The 18,744-nt window shown below is 45.4% G+C and overlaps 1 protein-coding gene across 6 annotated transcripts in view; it reads left to right on the top strand.

Annotated features, from left to right (window-relative positions):
• The window catches only part of SNRK (SNF related kinase), a 60,684-nt gene extending 48,539 nt beyond the window's left edge, over positions 1-12,145 (top strand). For all 6 annotated transcript variants that reach the window (XM_070575690.1, XM_070575691.1, XM_070575694.1 and 3 more), the window contains 3 exons: positions 1,509-1,721; positions 4,219-4,353; positions 8,450-12,145. In XM_070575690.1, the coding sequence (XP_070431791.1) occupies positions 1,509-1,721; positions 4,219-4,353; positions 8,450-9,674 (1,573 nt within the window). In that variant the 3' untranslated portion in view covers positions 9,675-12,145. The remainder of the gene's footprint in view (positions 1-1,508; positions 1,722-4,218; positions 4,354-8,449) is intronic.
• The last annotated feature ends 6,599 nt before the right edge of the window (positions 12,146-18,744 follow it).

Below are 18,744 nucleotides of genomic sequence, written 5' to 3'. Positions count from 1 at the left end.
CCCAGTGGCACAGTGATTAAGTTCACGTGTTCTGCTTCGGCCGCCCAGGGTTCACAGGTTTGGATCCCAGGTGCAGATCTACACACCGCTTGCAAAGCCATGCTGTGGCAGGCATCCCACATATGAAATAGAGGAAGATGGGCACAGACGTTAGCTCAGGGCCAGTCTTCCTCAGCAAAAAGAGGAGGATTGGCAGCAGGTGTTAGCTCAGGGCTAATCTTCCTCAAAAATAAATAAATAAATAAAAATAAATAGATTCATTAAATCTCTTTATGTTTAATTTTTAAAATTTTTCCATTGATTTTTTTTTTTACTTACAATTATTATTTTTCACTATTAGAAGCCCCATTTATGGTCTTTTGTTCCGCAGATGTTATTTTCAAACTGCTTCGTCATGTCTTAAACATATTTAAGAGTTAGATTTTGTGTCTCAAAATTTCAATATTTTGAAGTCTTTACATTCTGATTTTGCTGTTGTGTTTTTCAGTTCTTGCTAATGGTACCTTGTTTGCTTTGTTTTTCTTGACTGTGAGGTCATATTCCTTGTACTATTATGTGGGGAGTTCTTTTAACTTACATTCCTACAGAAAGGGACTGCATTTACTTCTCTACCAGTTCCCCAGGAGTACACCAGCCTGAAACCACTTTAAATTAACTTCCTCACTGTGTGGCACACAGATATCATTAATTTGGACCACAAACTTGTGTGAGGACCAGCTTGTAGTCAGAAGTTCTTTGAAGAAATTCCCTGCCCTGCCTCTGCAGCCAGTGTTGAGGGGGGCAAGTTTCCTTCTTGACATGTTAGCGGTAGATTTGTTTCTTGTTGCTCATTCGCCCTCCCACTGGAGCTGGGGTCCCAGCTGTTCGCAAGGGCTCTAGTTATGCTCCCTACCTTCAGTAGGCCCTACTCATTCTGTTCTGTTCATGCACTCAGTGTAGCCTTCAGGACTGAAGCAGAAACTTCCAGCTTTGTCCTTGGCCTCCTCAGTCCTGCTTTTACTCCGTTTTTACCTGCTGAGTATTCTTTCCTTCTTTCTTCCTTTCTTTCTTTATTATTTTGCCAATACAATGCATTTAGACAAAAGATATGTCTAAAAAGATAGGGCATTTTGGTTGTTTTCATCAGGGGGGCCATTCATTCTTCCTGAAACAGAAGCAGCTCATGTATTCTCTTCCGTATGTCAGTGCTGATCATTGTGTCTGCTTCTGGTGTGCTACTAAGCCACAGTTAGTTCAGGGACAGATGTTGATAAGTAGACTTAATTCCAGATGATAGCAGGCTGTATTTGTGTGTTTGGCTTATCAGTATATCTGGTGGTTTTAATTTTTGTTCTATGAATCTGATGGCACTAAATTTTCTTTATTCCATCTGCCCCATCACTGCTACTAGTGGACCCAATGAAATTGATGGTATAAATGTAGGAAACAATTTTGATTAATAAAATAATCCACCATTACTAATCCCTGCCAGCAGTTTACTTTAACAATTGACTTAACTTCTTTTCCAGCTTGATCACACGGATGCTACAGAGAGATCCCAAGAGAAGGGCCTCTTTAGAAGAGATTGAAAACCATCCTTGGCTTCAGGGAGTGGACCCTTCACCAGCCACAAAGTATAACATCCCCCTTGTGTCATACAAAAACCTCTCGGAAGAGGAGCACAACAGCATCATTCAGCGCATGGTGCTTGGAGACATAGCGGATCGAGACGCCATCGTAGAGTATGTCAGCCTCATCAGTACAGGGGCCATGGGTTTGGAATTCTTGGAATGGGCTTTCTTCTTAATTTGTCAGGGCCTGTGGATGCTTTGTAATGGATAGAGTTCCCGATTGGCAGGGGTTCTGTCATTTGTCTGTAGAGTTCTTGGCCCAGTGCCTGGCTCCTAGGTTTTGTTGGTTTTTTGTTTTCATTTTTGTACTAGTGAACAAGTAAACCATTTCTGTGTGGTGTCAGTCAGTCCTGTGGCCTTTCTGCCTCCTTACAGGGGTGCGTTGGAATAGCCTGTTTTGTATCCCAGTACATGCCTTGTCCATAGCTGTGTCCTCTTCATTCCTCTGTCTCCCTCTGGTTCCCACAGGGAGCAGGGAGAATGGGGCAGTACCACAAGTCCTCTGAATCAAGGGTTGGCATGTGGCCAGTCACATTTTTGTAAGTCAAGTTTTAGTGGACCGCAGCCATGCCCACGTGTTCACATATTGTCCATGGCTGCATTAGGCTATAGTATCAGAGGAGTTGTGAGAGAGACCACATGGCCCACAAAGCCTCAAATATCTACTCTCTGGTCCTTTAGAGCCCTTCCTGCAGCAACCTGGAACCCACAAGATACACAAGTTGTTAATCAAGTCCTTTTAAACCAAAGCCAGCTTTTAATAACCTAAGAAGTTTGGAATCGCAGATAAAACAAAGATGAAATTGCTTTAACAATGATTCATTTCTGTAAGAGGTCCTGTCTGTAAAAATATGAAGCATTTCCACAAATGAAAAGTCTGAAGTTATTTAACCTGTTGAGTGAAACAGCTGGGCGTGATGGAGGGAGGATGTACTCTGGTGGACAGAAAAGGGCTTCCCAGCTGGGGCCACTCTGCACGCTGAGTGGTCTGACCCAGTTGCCCGACCTTGGGGAAGGGGTGGCTGCAGGCTGGACTTAGAGACTTCTGCAGCAGGTCAGGCTGTCACATGTGACACCCTGAGGGTTGGACCAGAAGGGCAGTGTCCTAAGAAAGGACCTATATCTTGAGGGTGTTTTTAGTACACTGGGAAAAAAGATTTACAAAAATAAATCCAGGTTTATAATTTTGGGTTAAGTAGAAATTGCTACAGGTTTCTAAGAGCATTATGAGTTTTCACAGATTGACCCACAGCTGCTTAAATGACCTAAACGAAGAGAGAAGAGCAGGACACTTGCTCTGCCTACCAAGACACTCACTTTAGCAATGCGTAGAAAATGATTTTTCGTTTTTGAGTGGAGAAAAGGCTATTTGTATCTCCCTGAATTGGCTTAATGTTCTTAGCTTAAATAAATAAATACAAGCAGCTGTGTCATTTAGAACTATTTTAATTCATGTCAGCTCAGTTATAAATACAAAAGGAGGGGCGGTTTAAGTGGTGCCGGTGGTTCCCTGTGCCCATCCGTCTGCGAGCACGTGCCCCGAGTGCAGCAGGGCTGGGAGGCCTGAGTTTGCTGTCCTCCCAGCTCATCTCAGGTCTTGCCTGCTGCTCACATGATGAGCAGCTCCTCGTTCTGAGGGTGCTTCCTGAGTTCAGAGACATGTTTGGTGGTCCCCTGAACACAAGCCAGTGGCTTTCTCCAGTACTCAGCTGGAGACACCACTCCAGGAAGTCTTTCTGACCCCTGCACTTCACCTCGGGTCTTAGTTTGGAATCTCTGGCCTCAGCCCACCCTGCCCCTGTTAGCTGTGGCCCCACCGTACATTTTGTGAAAAGTGATGCCTCTATTGCTTCTTTCCAGCATGTTCCTTGTGTATTTTCACTAACCATAGAAAGTTCCTGAAAAGCATAATTACGTATGCCTTGTGGATCCTCTGTAGCACTCTCGTGCCATGTCCTGGGACAGGCCAGCTGCAGGGGAGCAGGCAGGGCTGTGCCCTGTGGGTGTCATGCCCCTAGCCCCTCTCCAGCACTGTGCCCAGCCAGGCTAAGTACTCAGCATTACTTTTGAAATGGATGAATGAATATGTAGATTTTATTCAAAGAAAGGCCAGTGACGTATTCTCAGTTACATTAGTAATTCATTAATGTCTAAAATCCCAGTAAAAACTGTAAAAATAAAAACTTTTTCTAATTTTTCTGATCGATACCAGTGTTTCAATGCACATTCATGGAACTCACTGCATACTTCTAATGGAAGCAAGTAAGCCAGCTTAATGAAAACAAACACTTTGACACAGATTAAATTTTGGATAATGTGTGCACTCTCGGAAGCTTCATTATCTTGTGCATCTAAAACTGACATTCAGCTCAGCCACTGTTAGCATTTTGGATTTTTCTTACTAATTGAACATTTTTATGCAGTTTTTTTAAATTTCAAGAGTGATCTAAATAACTACTTTTTTCCCCTTGTTTTTGTATGTTTCATAATTTTAAAGATTCCAGGTCATTGGATTTCATTTGCTTGTAGTTAAGAAAAAAATCAGTTCTGCTTGTAAAAAACAAACCTGCTAATGTGGCTTATATCCACTCTCCCTTCTTTTCCTCAGAGCCCTGGAAACCAACAGGTATAACCACATCACAGCCACGTACTTCTTGCTTGCTGAAAGGATCCTGAGGGAAAAGCAAGAGAAGGAAATACAAACCAGATCTGCAAGCCCTAGCAATATCAAGGCCCAGTTTAGGTGAGAAAAAAATCTTCACTGATTTTAGTAAGTTAACATTTTGAAATAGTGAATTTTTTTAATGCTTTCTTACTCTGTGGGGCGAGAGTATGAACAGTGATGACAGCCTCATTAGAGGCCACGCAGGGGCTCTCCGTGTGTGTGGGGTCTTGGTTCCTTTGTTACCAAAGACGCCTTCCTTGCCTGGGCTCGGCGGGGAGGGGCTGCGGCTGCTGGCCGAAAACACGTTTGGAGAAGCAGCCTCAAGCCGGAGTGTCTGTCAACTGTTTTCATTAAACTCTTCCAGATCTGACAGTATAAATGTGTTACTTTCTTTAATTTTTCATTCCAGGAACAAGGCTGAATTTTCCCTCAGTTATTTGAAATAATTTTTAAAAACATATAGGACATTTCTGTGCCACAATCTTATCTCAGGATTTCAGAGACTTGACAGATCGGCTAGTTGATTTATTAGCTGCTTGACCTTGGGAGGTCACTTAACCTCTCTTATGACTCAGCTTCCTGATCATTGAAATGGGAGTAGTAATACTCTTTACCTCCTGGAGTTGTGGTCAGGGATAACTGAATTCCTATGTGTAAATTTCTTTGACCTGGGCTCCTGAGTTTGCTGTCATTGTGAATATCGCACCACCATTCGGTCTTTGGTAAATAGTGAGTGTGCTTGCCCCTCCTCTTTTTTCCCCTCCCCTCCCCACCCCTTCCTGCACGTTCCCTCTCCCTCCCCACCCTCTAACTTCTCCACTTTTCTTTGTCTTCTGCTGTATTACCTTTCCATTTAAAATCAAAGCATGGGAAGGGTTACTTTTTTCTGTCGTCATTATGAAATTTATTTAGAATTTATCTTTGTTCAGATAAAGTAATCCATGGAATTGTAGTGATTCAAAAACAGAAGGATGCTCCTGATTCTGAATAATTCTCTGCTTGTACATCCAACTATATATGAATATATGTGTGTAAATATGTAATAATAATAATATTATTATTTAAAAGTGTAAGAAAACCATCCAATTTTAAATCACTAGCAGTCAGCCTGCCATGTGTAGTTTGTTGCTTTGGGTGGAGCGACAGAGAAGAGAGAAGAAAACATTCCCCGGTGACCACAGACTAAAGATGTAGAAATCTAGTTTAACTGGAAAATGAATTCAGTCACTTCATTTATACCCTGGATGTCCTCTTCTCTAATGAAAACCAGGCACTGTGTCTGGTGTCTACTTGGAAGAGGACTGGGCCCTGGGCAGCGAGGGGACTCCTAAGCATGAGACAGACCGGGAGAGTGACACTGAGGTTCAGGTCAGCCTGGGCCTGACCCCAGCCCCTGCACGGGACAGAGCAGCTCCGGGCAGAGTCCCTGCGCGCCACCTCAGCCTTTTGGAGAAGCGAATAGTTGGATTCGAACTGCTTTCTGTTCAGTGAAACAGATTAGAACTCAATCCACAGTTGATCAAATACGTAACTGAGTTAAATTGGTTTTACTTTGTTATGATTATTACAGAGCCAACAGTGGCTATAAGGAAGTAACACAGCCTTCCGCACAGTTTTCTTTTAACCCTCCCTGGGATTCTGGAGTGGAGATGCTGTGAGGGCCCCTCCTCCTCTTGGGGCCCAGGGTCCACGGGCAGGTTGTGGGTGTCTGCTTAGTTGCCTTCTCTGTATTTTCACTCTGCCTTTGTTGTCAAAACCATGGACCTAACTTGTTTTTGACCTAACCTAACCATGGCCCTAACTTAGTGGGTAGGCCTTGGGGCCAGATGACCTGGGATGTAGAAACCTCGACTGAGTCAGAAGACCGGTGTTTAAGCCGGCATATAGGGAGTTGGGGGTGGGGAGGTAGAGGCAGGCCATCAAGCCAGGCAGAGCCAGCTGGAGAGAGTGGCTGCATTCTTTGGGCCCTGCTGGTGTGGGGTGGAAACATGGTGTGGTCTGTTAGAACAGGCCTTGTGAAGTCCTCAAGGGAGCTGACCTCAGCACAGGAGGGACTCCGTGCCTGCTGCTCTCAGAAACTGGGAAGTGGGGAGAACCACTGAGGCCTGACTGCAAAGGTCCCATCTGTTCAGCAGGCAGTCATTCAGAGGTTGCAGAGTGAAGCCACGCCCTGTGGAACCCAACCTAGATGTCACTGTCTTTAAGCCTGTGTGACCTTGGGCAGGTCACTTACCCTCTCTGTGTTTTCATTTCTTCATCTGTAAAGGGGGGATGATAATAGCACCTACCTGGTAGAAGTGTGGTGGGATTACATGAATTAATCTCTGCCAGGCTGTCACAGCAGTGTTGGCTCTAGTGAGCACTCATCAGTGTGAACTGTGCTGTCAGTGTGACTCCTGTACAGTTCTTGTTAGCTTGCTTGCTTCTCTTCAGATAAGCTGTGATTTTCTCCCAGTGTTGTGGCTATAACGTTTACTTATTTAGTTGAGCACAGCACTGGGTTCAGATATGGTCTCAGTAAACGTGAGCTGTTTAACAATTCGATTGCCTTGCATAAATAATAAGAGCCATTAGTTCAGAAGTGGCTGAGCGAGGGGCCACTACAGCTGCAGCGTTTACCTGGCTTGTTTGTAGGGGTGGGTTCTGAGAGTGGTTTCAGTTTTCTTTGCAGTTGGGCTGGGAGCGGGGAGAGAGGAGCCTCCGTCACATCTGGGCCCCTCACCCTCCAGTGGCTCGGCTGCCGCCTGCTGGGTCAGACCCGCTGTCAGCACCCTGCCTCCCACCATGGGGCTTCCCCAGCGATTGCGGGGTGAGGTTTTGAGTGGCTGCTCTTTCAAGAACAGGCTGAAAGGAAGCTTGTGTGCAGGGCTCCAGGGCCGCAACGCTCACCAGGAGTCTGCCTGCTTGTGTTGGTGGAGGAGGGATGGCTTGTCCAGAGACACTGCTTGCCCTCAGACACACTGAACACTCAGCTTTCATAAACTACCAAGCAGTGACCCGCAGACGGACCCACCCCCTCCCTGAGGGAGAGGATAGAGCTCTGAGTTGAGGAAAGGATGTTTGTTATAAATTCCTGTGAGGTTTGTTTGTGTATGTGAGAGGAAGATTGGCCCTGAGCTCACATCTGTGCCAGTCTTCCTCTATTTTATGTGGGATGCCACCACAGCGTGGCTTGATGAGCAGTGCTAGGTCCATGCACGGGATCCAAACCCACAAACCCTGGGCCGCAGAAGCAGACTGCGTGAACTAAACCACTACGCCACTGGGCTGGCCCCCCTATGAATTTTTTAAAGCTCTAGTTTTAGTTGGGTTTTATTTCTAGGATAACATAATTGGTGTTAAATGAAAATGTCATAGTGTGGAAGTGGCTGTTTTAAATGTCTCTGGCATCTGCTATTGCCCTGGGCAGAGAAGACAGCTGAGAATTCCAAGGTGTTTATTCAAAATAGGCTAGAGACCTCATTTTCAAGTCTTTTTCTTTGGCTGCCAAGCAATGTTCTTGTTACTTGGGTGACTCCAGATTCGGGAATAAAATCAAAGTTTAAGTATTAGTGGATTTTGCTATCCAGTACTCTTGTGTAGGCATTAAAAAATATACTTATTTATATTTGGCTTAGTGCATTTTTTAATTGGTGAAGAAGAGGTTTATGTATGCCAGTATACAGTGACTTTTCTCTCCAGTATTCTCATATTTATTAACCCATTAAACTATTTCCATTTATTTTTGTAAACACCAAACTTCTACTCCATCCTGTAATATCCGGAGGACTGGAAGTTTCAGGTGAATTTTATTAGCAATAATATACCTTCAGAGGTTTTGCTTTAAGGCCCAAAGGAACAAAACGTGTGGTACTCGCATCTTGCCCTGGTGGCGACACCCAGTTGTGGTATACAGCTTCCTTGTGGCAAAGGTGGGGGAGTGCTCCCCCATGCTGACAGCTGTGACCAAGTTTCTGTTTGGCCAGTGAGCCACAGACTGAACCATGTTTCAAAGCCACATTTGCCCTTCTGGTGTCCTTGCTGATGTTTACAGGATGTTGAATGGTTTTGCAAGGCTGCTGTTTCTTTTTCTTTTTTTTTAACTGTGGATTTTGTCCCAGTAAGTATATATAGTGTACTTTAGCAAAGTCTGCATGTTATTACATGGCTTTTCTTTTTCCAATCTGTTACATAGGCAGTCATGGCCAACCAAAATTGATGTACCCCAGGACCTTGAGGATGACCTCACGGCCACTCCTTTGTCCCATGCAACTGTCCCTCAGTCTCCTGCTCGGGCTGCTGACAGTGTCCTCAATGGCCACAGGAGCAAAGGCCTGTGTGACTCGGCTAAGAAAGAGGACCTCCCTGAGTTGGCTGGACCAGCACTGTCCACGGTGCCCCCTGCAAGCTTGAAACCCACGGCGAGTGGGCGGAAGTGTCTGTTCCGGGTGGAAGAAGATGAAGAGGAAGATGAGGAGGACAAGAAACCCATGTCCCTGTCAACGCAAGTGGTTTTGCGCCGGAAGCCGTCTGTGACCAACCGCCTGACGTCGAGGAAGAGTGCTCCTGTCCTCAACCAGATCTTTGAGGAAGGGGAATCCGACGACGAGTTCGACATGGATGAGAACCTGCCTCCCAAGCTGAGCAGGTTAAAGATGAACATTGCTTCCCCGGGGACGGTTCACAAACGCTACCACCGGAGGAAAAGTCAGGGCCGCGGCTCCAGCTGCAGCAGCTCGGAGACCAGCGATGATGACTCTGAGAGCCGCCGGCGGCTTGATAAAGATAGCGGGTTCACCTACTCCTGGCACCGCCGGGATAGCAGCGAGGGGCCCCCCGGCAGCGAGGGCGACGGCGGCGGCCAGAGCAAGCCGAGCAATGGCAGCGGCGGCGCGGACAAGGCCAGCCCCAGCGAGAGCAGCGCGGGCGGCGGCAGCCCCGCGGGGGGCTCGGGCGGCAACCCCGGCGGCACGTCAGGCAGCACGCGCCGCTGCGCCGGCCCCGGGCCCGGGAGCGCCGTGCAGCTGGCCTCACGCAGCGCCGGCGAGCTCGTGGAGAGCCTCAAGCTCATGGGCCTCTGCCTCGGCTCCCAGCTGCATGGCGGCGCCAAGTACATTGTGGGCGCGCAGAATGGCCTGTCGTTCTCCAGCGTGAAAGTGCAGGAGAAATCCACATGGAAGATGTGCATCACCTCCACGGGGAACGCGGGGCCGGGCCCTGCGGCCGGCAGCCTCAAGTTCTTCTCCGACCACGTGGCGGACACCACCGCCGAGCTAGAACGGATAAGGAGCAAGAACCTGAAAAATAACGTGCTCCAGCTACCTCTGTGCGAAAAGACCATCTCTGTGAACATCCAGCGGAACCCTAAGGAGGGGCTGCTCTGCGCCTCCAGCCAGGCCAGCTGCTGCCACGTCATCTGACGCCACCTCCCTGCGCTGTCCCTTCTCGGTTTCCTATTTTAAAGCGGGCAATTATTTATTACTTTCTCATTTGTTCACCTGACGATGTGACAATGCATGGTCTTTGTGCATGCTGCTAGACACTACTTTTCTTTTCCAGCCGAAAAGTTGATTGTGTAATTTTTACATTTATAATTTTAACGTGGATGATCAGGATTAAATTAAAATGTATATTTGGAACCTAATATAAATGCAGCACTTAGAAATTTGATGTTCTGCACTTAACCTAGAGAGAGAAAAAATGCTTTCGTTTCCTTGTAAGAAGCTAAATTCCCGCCCTGACCTTCGGTGACGGAATGCCCTCGCTGGGCTGCCGGCCGCCCGGGGCCGAGCCCGGAGCCAGAGTGGCCTGAGCGCCCTGACGCGGAGAGGTCAGCGGACCACACCCGTTTGTCTTAAGCTATAGTGTGAAAAGGAGTTTGGCCTCTTAAAATTTAACTGAAAAAGATTTTCTTGTTTTGTAATAGGTGAGATAAAGTACTTAGATTTATGAGGCAGCTTCCCCTGTAGTGGTAAATTACAAGCAGACAATCCTGTTTTGTAATGTGATGAAGTGAACTGATGATGTCTTAACTCTTCTCATAGAGTGTCTGTCTAACAGAACAAAAAGATGCCGGGTGTGGATTCCTTCCTGTGGGCCACACCCCGGGGTTTCCTTTAAAACCATGTAGATAGAAGAAACTGTAGGGCCTAATACGGAAACAGGTGCACACGGAGGTTGGCAAAGTCAAAATCCCATAAATTAAAAAAAATAGAATTGATTTTTAGGAGTTTGGTAATTACGTTGTCTTTTTTGTTATTTCCATTCTTTTACATTCTTCAACTCAGCTATGAAAATTGGCTGATCAAAAATTACACCTAAAGGGGTAAAATTTACACATACAGCAAACAAAAATGCACAAAGCCTGCTTTGTTGTTGGTTTTTTTTTTTTGCTGGACATAATTTTTCCCTTTGCCTTCCTGCCAAAAAAATAGAGAACTCTTGCTTTAAACTATTCCTGTACAAAGACTACTTTTGACCAGATAATCATCTTTCGTGGCATCTTATCTTGTAGGACATAGTATATTGCAAATTGCTAATTTTGGAAGGGGCTGGATGCTACTTTCTCATGCTGTGCCTGGGGGGGTCTTAAAAGCAATGCTTAGTGACGTTGGTGATAGGATGTGGCTCAGCCCTGGGGCCGTCCCATGCTCAGCAGCCTCCCGTCATGTGATGGTCACCTAGTCTGTAGAGTGGGCAGAGAACCAAAGGATGGCATTCCATTGGTCACGGTTCTCCAAGTACACACTGTCTCTGCCACATTAGGATTCATATATTTTACTCGGAACTCTGAATTTCACAGTATACTTACTAAACTAAGTAAAGATGAAACTTAAAATACTTTCCTTTCTAGATCTAGGCTAGATATGTTTTAAGCTACAGCTCTAGTTTATTGATATTTATAATTGAAAGCTACAAGAATAGATGTGTGGGTGAAGCCATAGAACATATTTGCTTGAAATTCTTGAGCAGGGATCTTATAAAGGGCCAGAAATAAGATGTGTGGTTCACATAGATAGTGAGCGGAACATCTGTATTAAACGTAGGAGAGAAGTTGATAAAGGGCATTGGCAATAAACTCTTTGTTGCAGCTGTTTTCCAAGTAATGTACATACTTTTTCCTGTGATTATGTATAGCCTTAGAATGGCACCTTTTAACTAACCCATATGTGTTTGGTTTCCAATGGTTTTTTATATTCAGATGTATATATGGTGCTCACTTTAGGATCAGCAGTGTTGACCATTTATGCTGCATAGCTGTATTATAGCCTTATTAGTTGTGTGTGGTTGGTTGACCCCCTGGGTAAACAAATGTTAGTCTGAGTGGCGTCTTACGTATTTGTTCCTAAGTGAATGATTGTGCATGTGTTGTATGTCATAGTATGTCATCACATAAAAGGGAGGGAGCGAATAACTACTTTAAGATAATATTGGACCAAACTACTTACTTGCTCTAAACAGTTTCTTGTACCCCTTAACCTGTCTTCAGAAGTTGCATAGAGTTACAGTAGTGTGTAAACTAAATATTGTAGAAAAACAATTAGTCTTGTATTTTTATGTGTGTGTGTGTGTGTGTGTATATATATATATGTCTGTATATATATATATATAAATATAAAGTTATGTACTTCTGGCAATTCTATCTGTATTTAAAGATGTGACAATCTTAACACCGATTTTCAGAATAGCCGTGAGACTAAATCAAATTAAAGATATCCCTACTGCGTAAGAATTGATGTCTGTTAAGAGGGTACAGAATTATCAGCTGATTTGGTCAGTTGCTTCCACTGCTGGTTGATTTTCCTCATTGTATAAACATTGACAGATATGTGACAAATGGGAAAAAAAAATCCAAATAATAAAGTGGCATATTGGTGTTCAGCAATATAAACTGCGTCTCAGGTTCTGTTTTTTCTCATGAATGCAGCTTTGTATAGTCTCAGCCTGGCCTAGATCCAACTTTCCACATGCTGTGCACCTGCACAGCCAGATGTGACTGAAAAAATACAGTCGTGACAATTCTTGCTTTAAATTCATGACCACAAGTTTCAGGTGGGCCCCAGGACTACCCATTAATTACGCTGTATTTCCCCAATTCCTCTGCCTTCCTCACACGGCTGGTCACCATACTCCCTAATAACGGAATAAACAGAAGCAATTAGAACTGCCACAAGCCCTCACTTCTGCCTTCCTACCTTGGTGTGTATCCACACACCCCGCCCTGCCCTTCCTCCTGGTAGTGTGAGTCCAAGGTCAGTTCCTTCACTTACATCCTGAGACTTTATAGGTGTGAGGACTTTATTCCTCATTCTCTTCTTTTGCATCATCAATCTTTGCTTTCCTACTAGATCATTCCTAACAGCAAACAAAACAAACATGATTTTATTCCCCTGTCTTAAAAAAAATGTTTTTGTTGCCCTCTCTAGCTGTTGCCACATTTCTCTCTATTCCTCTTCTCCACTCTCTCTTGAACCCTTCCAGTCAGGCTCTTGCTCTTATCACCCCACCACAACTGCTTTGCTCAGTGTCAGCGATGACCTCCATGTGCTTAATCCATTGGTCAATTTTTAAAAACAGCTTTGAGGTGTAAGCCACATACCACACAATTCACCAATTTAAAATGTACAATTCAATGGTTTTTAGTATATTCTCAGAGTTGTGCAACCATTACCATAAACCCAAAGAGAAATTTTGTACCCATTTGCACATTCTGTCTTTCCCCTCAACTCAGCCCAGACAACCACTAATCCAGGGGTCAGTTTGAACCCCATGTTAGCATTTGGTGAGTTGATCACTCTTCCTTATAAACTTCCCATAGTTCAGGATCCCACTTCTACCTTGCTGCTCTTTAGTTCACTAGCTCCTCATTCTAGCCTCTAAAACTGGAATACCCTAAGAGACAATTCTGGATCCCTTCTCTGTTTGCACTTAGTCTCTTCATGCTCTCATTCAGTCTAACATCTCTGTGCTGATAGAACCCCAAAATATATTTTGCCCACATCCCTTCTAGTAACACCAGATTCCAACTACCTATTTGACTTATCTACTTGGATGTGTGTAAAAAGCACCTAAATTTTTGCAAGTCCACAACTAATCTTCCCCCTTATATCCTTACCCTCCTAATGCTCCCATCTCATAAACGGCAACTCTAAACCTTCATTAGTTTTGCACAAGTCAAAAATCTTGGTGTGATCCTTCAGTCTTTCATCCCAACATCCAATCCAACAGCAGATACTCAGCATTCAAAAACTGACCCCTTCTCATTGCCTTCACTGCTAACAGTCTGGTCCATGACACCATTATTACTCATCTGGACAACTGTAAATGTCCCTTAGAGGTCTTGCTGCTTTTGCCCTTGTCTTTCTTTTGTCTTTTCATTCAACAGTGTGAGTGATCCTTTTACAAGCTCAATCAAGTCATGTTTTGAAAGACGTTTAATTTTCAAATATTTGGAGATTTTCCATCTAAGTTTCTGTTACTAATTTCTAGTTTAATTCTGTTTTGGTCAGAAATCATGCTTTGTATAACTTAAAGCTTTTTAAACTTATTGAAACTTGCTTTATGGCCCAGCTAATGGCCTATCTTGGTCAATGTTTTTGTGAGTGCTTGAAAAGTGCTATTGTTGGTAAAGCGTTCTATCAATTAGTTCAAGGTGGTTGATAATGTTATTCACATCTTCTATATCCTTACTGATTTTCTGTCATCAATTATTGAGAGGAGGGTTGAAATCCAACTATAATTGTGGGTTTGCTTATTTCTCCTTTTCTATCAATTTGACTTTATGAAGTTTGAAGCTCTATTGTTAGGTACACACACATTTAAGATTGTTAAATCCTTTTGATGAATTGAACCCTTTCATCATTACGAAATGTTCCTCTTTATCCCTGGTAAATTATTCTGTCCTGAAATCTGCTTTGTGTGGTAGTGATATAGCCCCTCTAGCTTTCTTTGACTTATGGGAGTATATCTTTTTGCCTTTAACCTATCTGTGTCTTTATACTTAAAGTAGGTTTTTGTTTGTTTGTTTTTTGTAGACAGCATATAGGTGGATCTTGCTTTTTTTATCCAATCTGCAAATCTTTGCCTTCTATTTGGAGTGTTTATACCAAATACATTTAGTGTAATTATCAACATGGTTGAGTTTAAATCTGCCATCTTTCTAGTTGTTTTCTATTTGTTTCATCTGTTGTTTCTTTTTCCATCTTTTACTACCTTCTTTTGGTTTAACTCAGCACTTTCTATTGGCTGTGCCCCTTTTATTTTCTAGTGGTTGCTGTAGGGATCTGTATATATATATAGAATCACAGTCTACCTAAAAATATATATAAAATTTATATATATGTTTATAAATTATATAATATTACTTCATATAGAATGTAAGAAACAACTGTATACTTCCATTTTTCTCCTTTCTTTGTGCTCTTATCAGACATTTTATTTTTATATATGCATATTTTTTTTATTTTAAATAGCTTTCTTTTTAAGAGATGAAACATGAGGAAAAAAGTCTTTCATTTTACCTACATATTGTCATTTCCAGTACTCTTCATTTCTTTGTGCGGATGCACATTTTGGTATTTCTGCCTGTAGAACTTTAAAATTTTTTATAGTGCAGGTCTGCTGGTAATACAGTCTGTCACCTTTTGCTTGTTTGAAAAAATATTTTTATTTCATCCATGAAGGATATTTTCATTGGGTATAGAATTCTAAGTTGACGGTTTCAATGCTGGACACTGAATTTTACATTGTTTGGTGCTGGATTTTGTATTCACATACCAAGTGTTGGATTTCATTTTGGCATACAGTTACTTGGAATCAATTGGATCTTTTTGGGTCTTGCTTTTAAAGTCTGTTAGGACAGATCCAGAGCGGTCTGCAGGGCTAATGTGGCCCACCACTGAGGCAATGCCCTTCTAAGCACTCTACCAAAGTCTTTCCACTCTGGCTGGTGGGAACATGAACTGTTTCCAGCTGTGTGTAAGTTCCAAGCATTGTTCAACCTATTGCTTTCCAGGGGCTCTTTCTCCTGCCTCAGGTAGTTTTCTTACATACAGGCACTGATCAGAACTCAATCAAAGACTTTGCAGATTTCCAGAGCTCGCTCACTCTCCGTGCAGCTGGATACATGAGACTTTAGGTCTTTTTGCCCTTCTGCCCCCCACAGCTGTCCAGCAGGGACGGGGGTTCCACAGACTTCTGGGATCTGGGGAGGGATAGATGCGAACGGAAAATGGGATTTAGCCCTTCTCAAGCTAATGGGACCCAAACACATTGTGACCGCTAAGGAGTCATTTGTATTTTTGAGGACCCCTGACTCCAGAACTGAGGACTTGGACATCGCATTCCAAGCAACATGTTACAGGTTGGGAAGTCAGGAAGCAAAAAAAACCTGAATCTTGGTCTCTGTGAGTTCATAATGCCCTTGGGGAAGAAACGGGGATTTAAATTAACAACAGAGGATGATCAGAGATGGTGACTTGTCCCAGGGCACTGCTGTGAGGGTCAGGAGAGTTCCAGGAGGGGTGAGTTAGGGGAGGGAGTACGAGTGCAGGGGAGAGAAAATTGAAGAGTTGAGCAGGGTTCGGATCATTGGCCCCTGTGTGAGCCAAGGAGATAGGAATGGACTTTGCTGAGAGAGAAGAATCCGTTTGCTTCTTGACTCCTTTATCCTTTCACAAGGACTCCAAGATTTCTGGATTGGAAGACGAAGCATTGGACGCCGGGGTGCATTGCTGAGCAGGACGCCAGTCTTCAGGTGAAGAAGAGACTGACTCACCATCCCACTGTGCATGGCCTGCAGTCACTTAGGGCCCCGTGCTTAGAAGGGCCTTCCTCAGTTTAACTCTCTGCTCTTGGTTTGTCTTGAAATTCTTAATAACTTTTGAACAAGGGTGCAGCATTTTCATTTTGCACTGAGCCCTGCGGATTATGCCCCAGGCCGAGGGACTTCTTTGTAGATCTGAACTCTATAAGAATGGAGGAGGTGATCTCAACCCCAAGAATGGGAGACTTTGGTGAAAGCAGCAAAAGCCAGAGACAGAAGCCCAGGGGCCACCTCAAGTGTGAGGGCAGAGGAAGCAAGGAGTGGAGGCCGCAGAGTGGGAGACCGGCAGGTGAGCCAGAGAGCTTCTTACTAAGGCTGCGCGGTCTGTGGTCCAGCTCTGAGCTCCGGAGGCTGCTCTGAGGTCGAGGAGATGAGAGATGGAAGCAGGGCCTACAGAGGCCTCTGAGAAGTGTCAGGAGGGAGGTGGAAGCAGTAACAGTGAGGGTGAGGTGTTACTTTGCTAGCACCCCACAGAGAGGGCTGGGCAGGTGGGTGCACAGCCCCGTTTCACTGCAGGGCACTGAGGCTCGGAAAGGTAAAGGGCTGCCCAAGGGCACACTACTGATCTCACCCCAGAGCCCACCCCTCAGCTTGCCCCTTGGATGGAGAGAGGTGAGATGCTGGATGACACTGTCTCCATGTTGCCTTGGACCTTCCAGTACCAGAAGGCTGGGCAGAGCCATGGTAAGGCACTGGACTACAGGCTTCCACTTTAAACCACACTGGAGCCCTTACATATGTGTATGCATCTTGTTACCTGTCTAATACCTGAAAAATTCCAAATTCCATGACACATCTGGTCCTAAGGGATTGTGCCCATGTAGGTGAGACTGGGTGGGGCAGCTCATTATACCTCATGATGAGAGATCATTTGGGTTCAGGGGCTGAAACCTGGTCTCATAACATTTCCCAAAGAGTTCTGGTGTGCTGAAGCTTACCTGGGCTGGATGGCTAGTCCCTGGGATCCACCGTCTGGGAGGAAATTGGGACCGGGGAGAAGCGTCTCTTGGCTCCCAAGATGCCTGCTAGGAATCAGTATCTTTCACATGTTTGTATAGGAGACAGCAAAAACCTGGACCAGTGGACACAGTTTAGGCAGAAATCTGCCACATCATTGGGTTGATTCAGGTTATTAATGCAAATCCTGACCTGCATCCTTCCTTCGGTTGTGGCCCAAATGCCAGGGGCCGCAGAGCTATCTATAGCTGGTGAGTAGCTGCTGTGCCAACTGCTCCTCCAGGGCACCGTGAACAGGCAGGGCCCCCCAGGACAGCGGGCAGTCGGGCAGATCCTGGAAGGCAGTCGTTCATACCACGTTCTTGGTCTCCCCATCTGCAAAGAAAAGACCTATGGTGCCAGTTTTCGGCCTTGTGTTCTGAGGTTGGGAGGGGCAGAGGTCACTTTAAGTGGCTCTACAGTCTCCATTAGGATGGAGAAATACTTGGTTTCTGTTTTTTGAGCCAGACAGCTATGTATGGGGAGGTATGTATCCGCGTCTACACCGCTGAGTTGCCCTCTGGTTAATTATTTAGCACTCCACGATAGTTTCCCTGGTATTAAGCAGCACTTTAACGTGGTGATTTTGCTACAAGCTCTTCACACTTCAGGCTGGTCGTGCAGACCTGTGCCTGTTGGAGACTTGCAGGGGTGGGGGTGTCACTTCCCCACGAGGGTCAGCAGACCTAGACTTACCCAGCTCTGCCCCTTCTGCATCCTCCTGCCTGGGCCCTGGTGCTCTCAGCTGTAAGTGGGAGACGACAATGGGTAGGTGGAAGGGGCCGTGCGATCCGGGGAAGTTCACCAGCACTGTGAAAGGTCCTGAGAGCAGGCGATTTCTGTAAGCCAGTGTCATCTGCATGAGCTGTGCCACAAGTCCAAGGGAAAACACCCTCATACCGCTTTTACTTTTTCTATTTACTCACGTGAGGCCCACATACCGGTCAGCAGGAAGCCCAGCATCCCCCACCCGAGTGAAGGTGACCCCATCTCTGAACCACCCAAATTCCCCGGGGCTCACAAAGGGTCGGGGAGATGCCAGGCATCCAAGGCCAGGCACTCAGGGAACTGGAAAATCTCTTTGGTCCTGCACCTGTTGCTCATCTCCCCCAGGTCCTATTCAGGCTCAGGGGTGCTTGTCCGGTGGGTGAGGAGGCCCTTGTTGCTCCAGATCCCTGATAGACCATAGAGGCCCCCACCTGGCACCAGGTGACAAGGCAGCAGGGAAGGAGGCTGGCTCTGCAGGGCTTTTAGCATCAGCTACTTCTGGAGACAAACCAGCAAGGCCTCCACCCCGACTGTGGTTCTGAAACTTCAGTGTGCAACAGCATGCACCGGAGGCACTCTCAAAGATGTGGATTCCTGGGCAAAACTGCCAAAATCCCGTTCCTCAGGCCTTGGCTGGTGGGACCAGGGCATCCGCATTGAACAAGGTCCAGGTCTGCGGCCACACTCTGAGGAATGTGACGCCCAGTTGCTGGGCCTGGCCTACAGCCATGTGGCCCTGATCCTGGCCTCACTGCGCACCTGGGGCAGGCCTTAGTTGGGGCTCCCCAGCTAGCTCACAAGAGCTTCTAACTTTGACTCAGAAAGTTGGAATGAGCAGCATCCCCCACACCCTTCTCAGGTGCCAACTTTTGGATCGAGGAGAAGACCACAAACGGGCCTCT

This window comes from Equus przewalskii, chromosome 15 (assembly GCF_037783145.1).
Source record: "Equus przewalskii isolate Varuska chromosome 15, EquPr2, whole genome shotgun sequence".
NCBI classification, from domain to species: Eukaryota; Metazoa; Chordata; class Mammalia; order Perissodactyla; family Equidae; genus Equus; species Equus przewalskii.
Note: the sequence above shows the minus strand (reverse complement) of the source record. Positions and strands in the feature narration are given on the sequence as shown.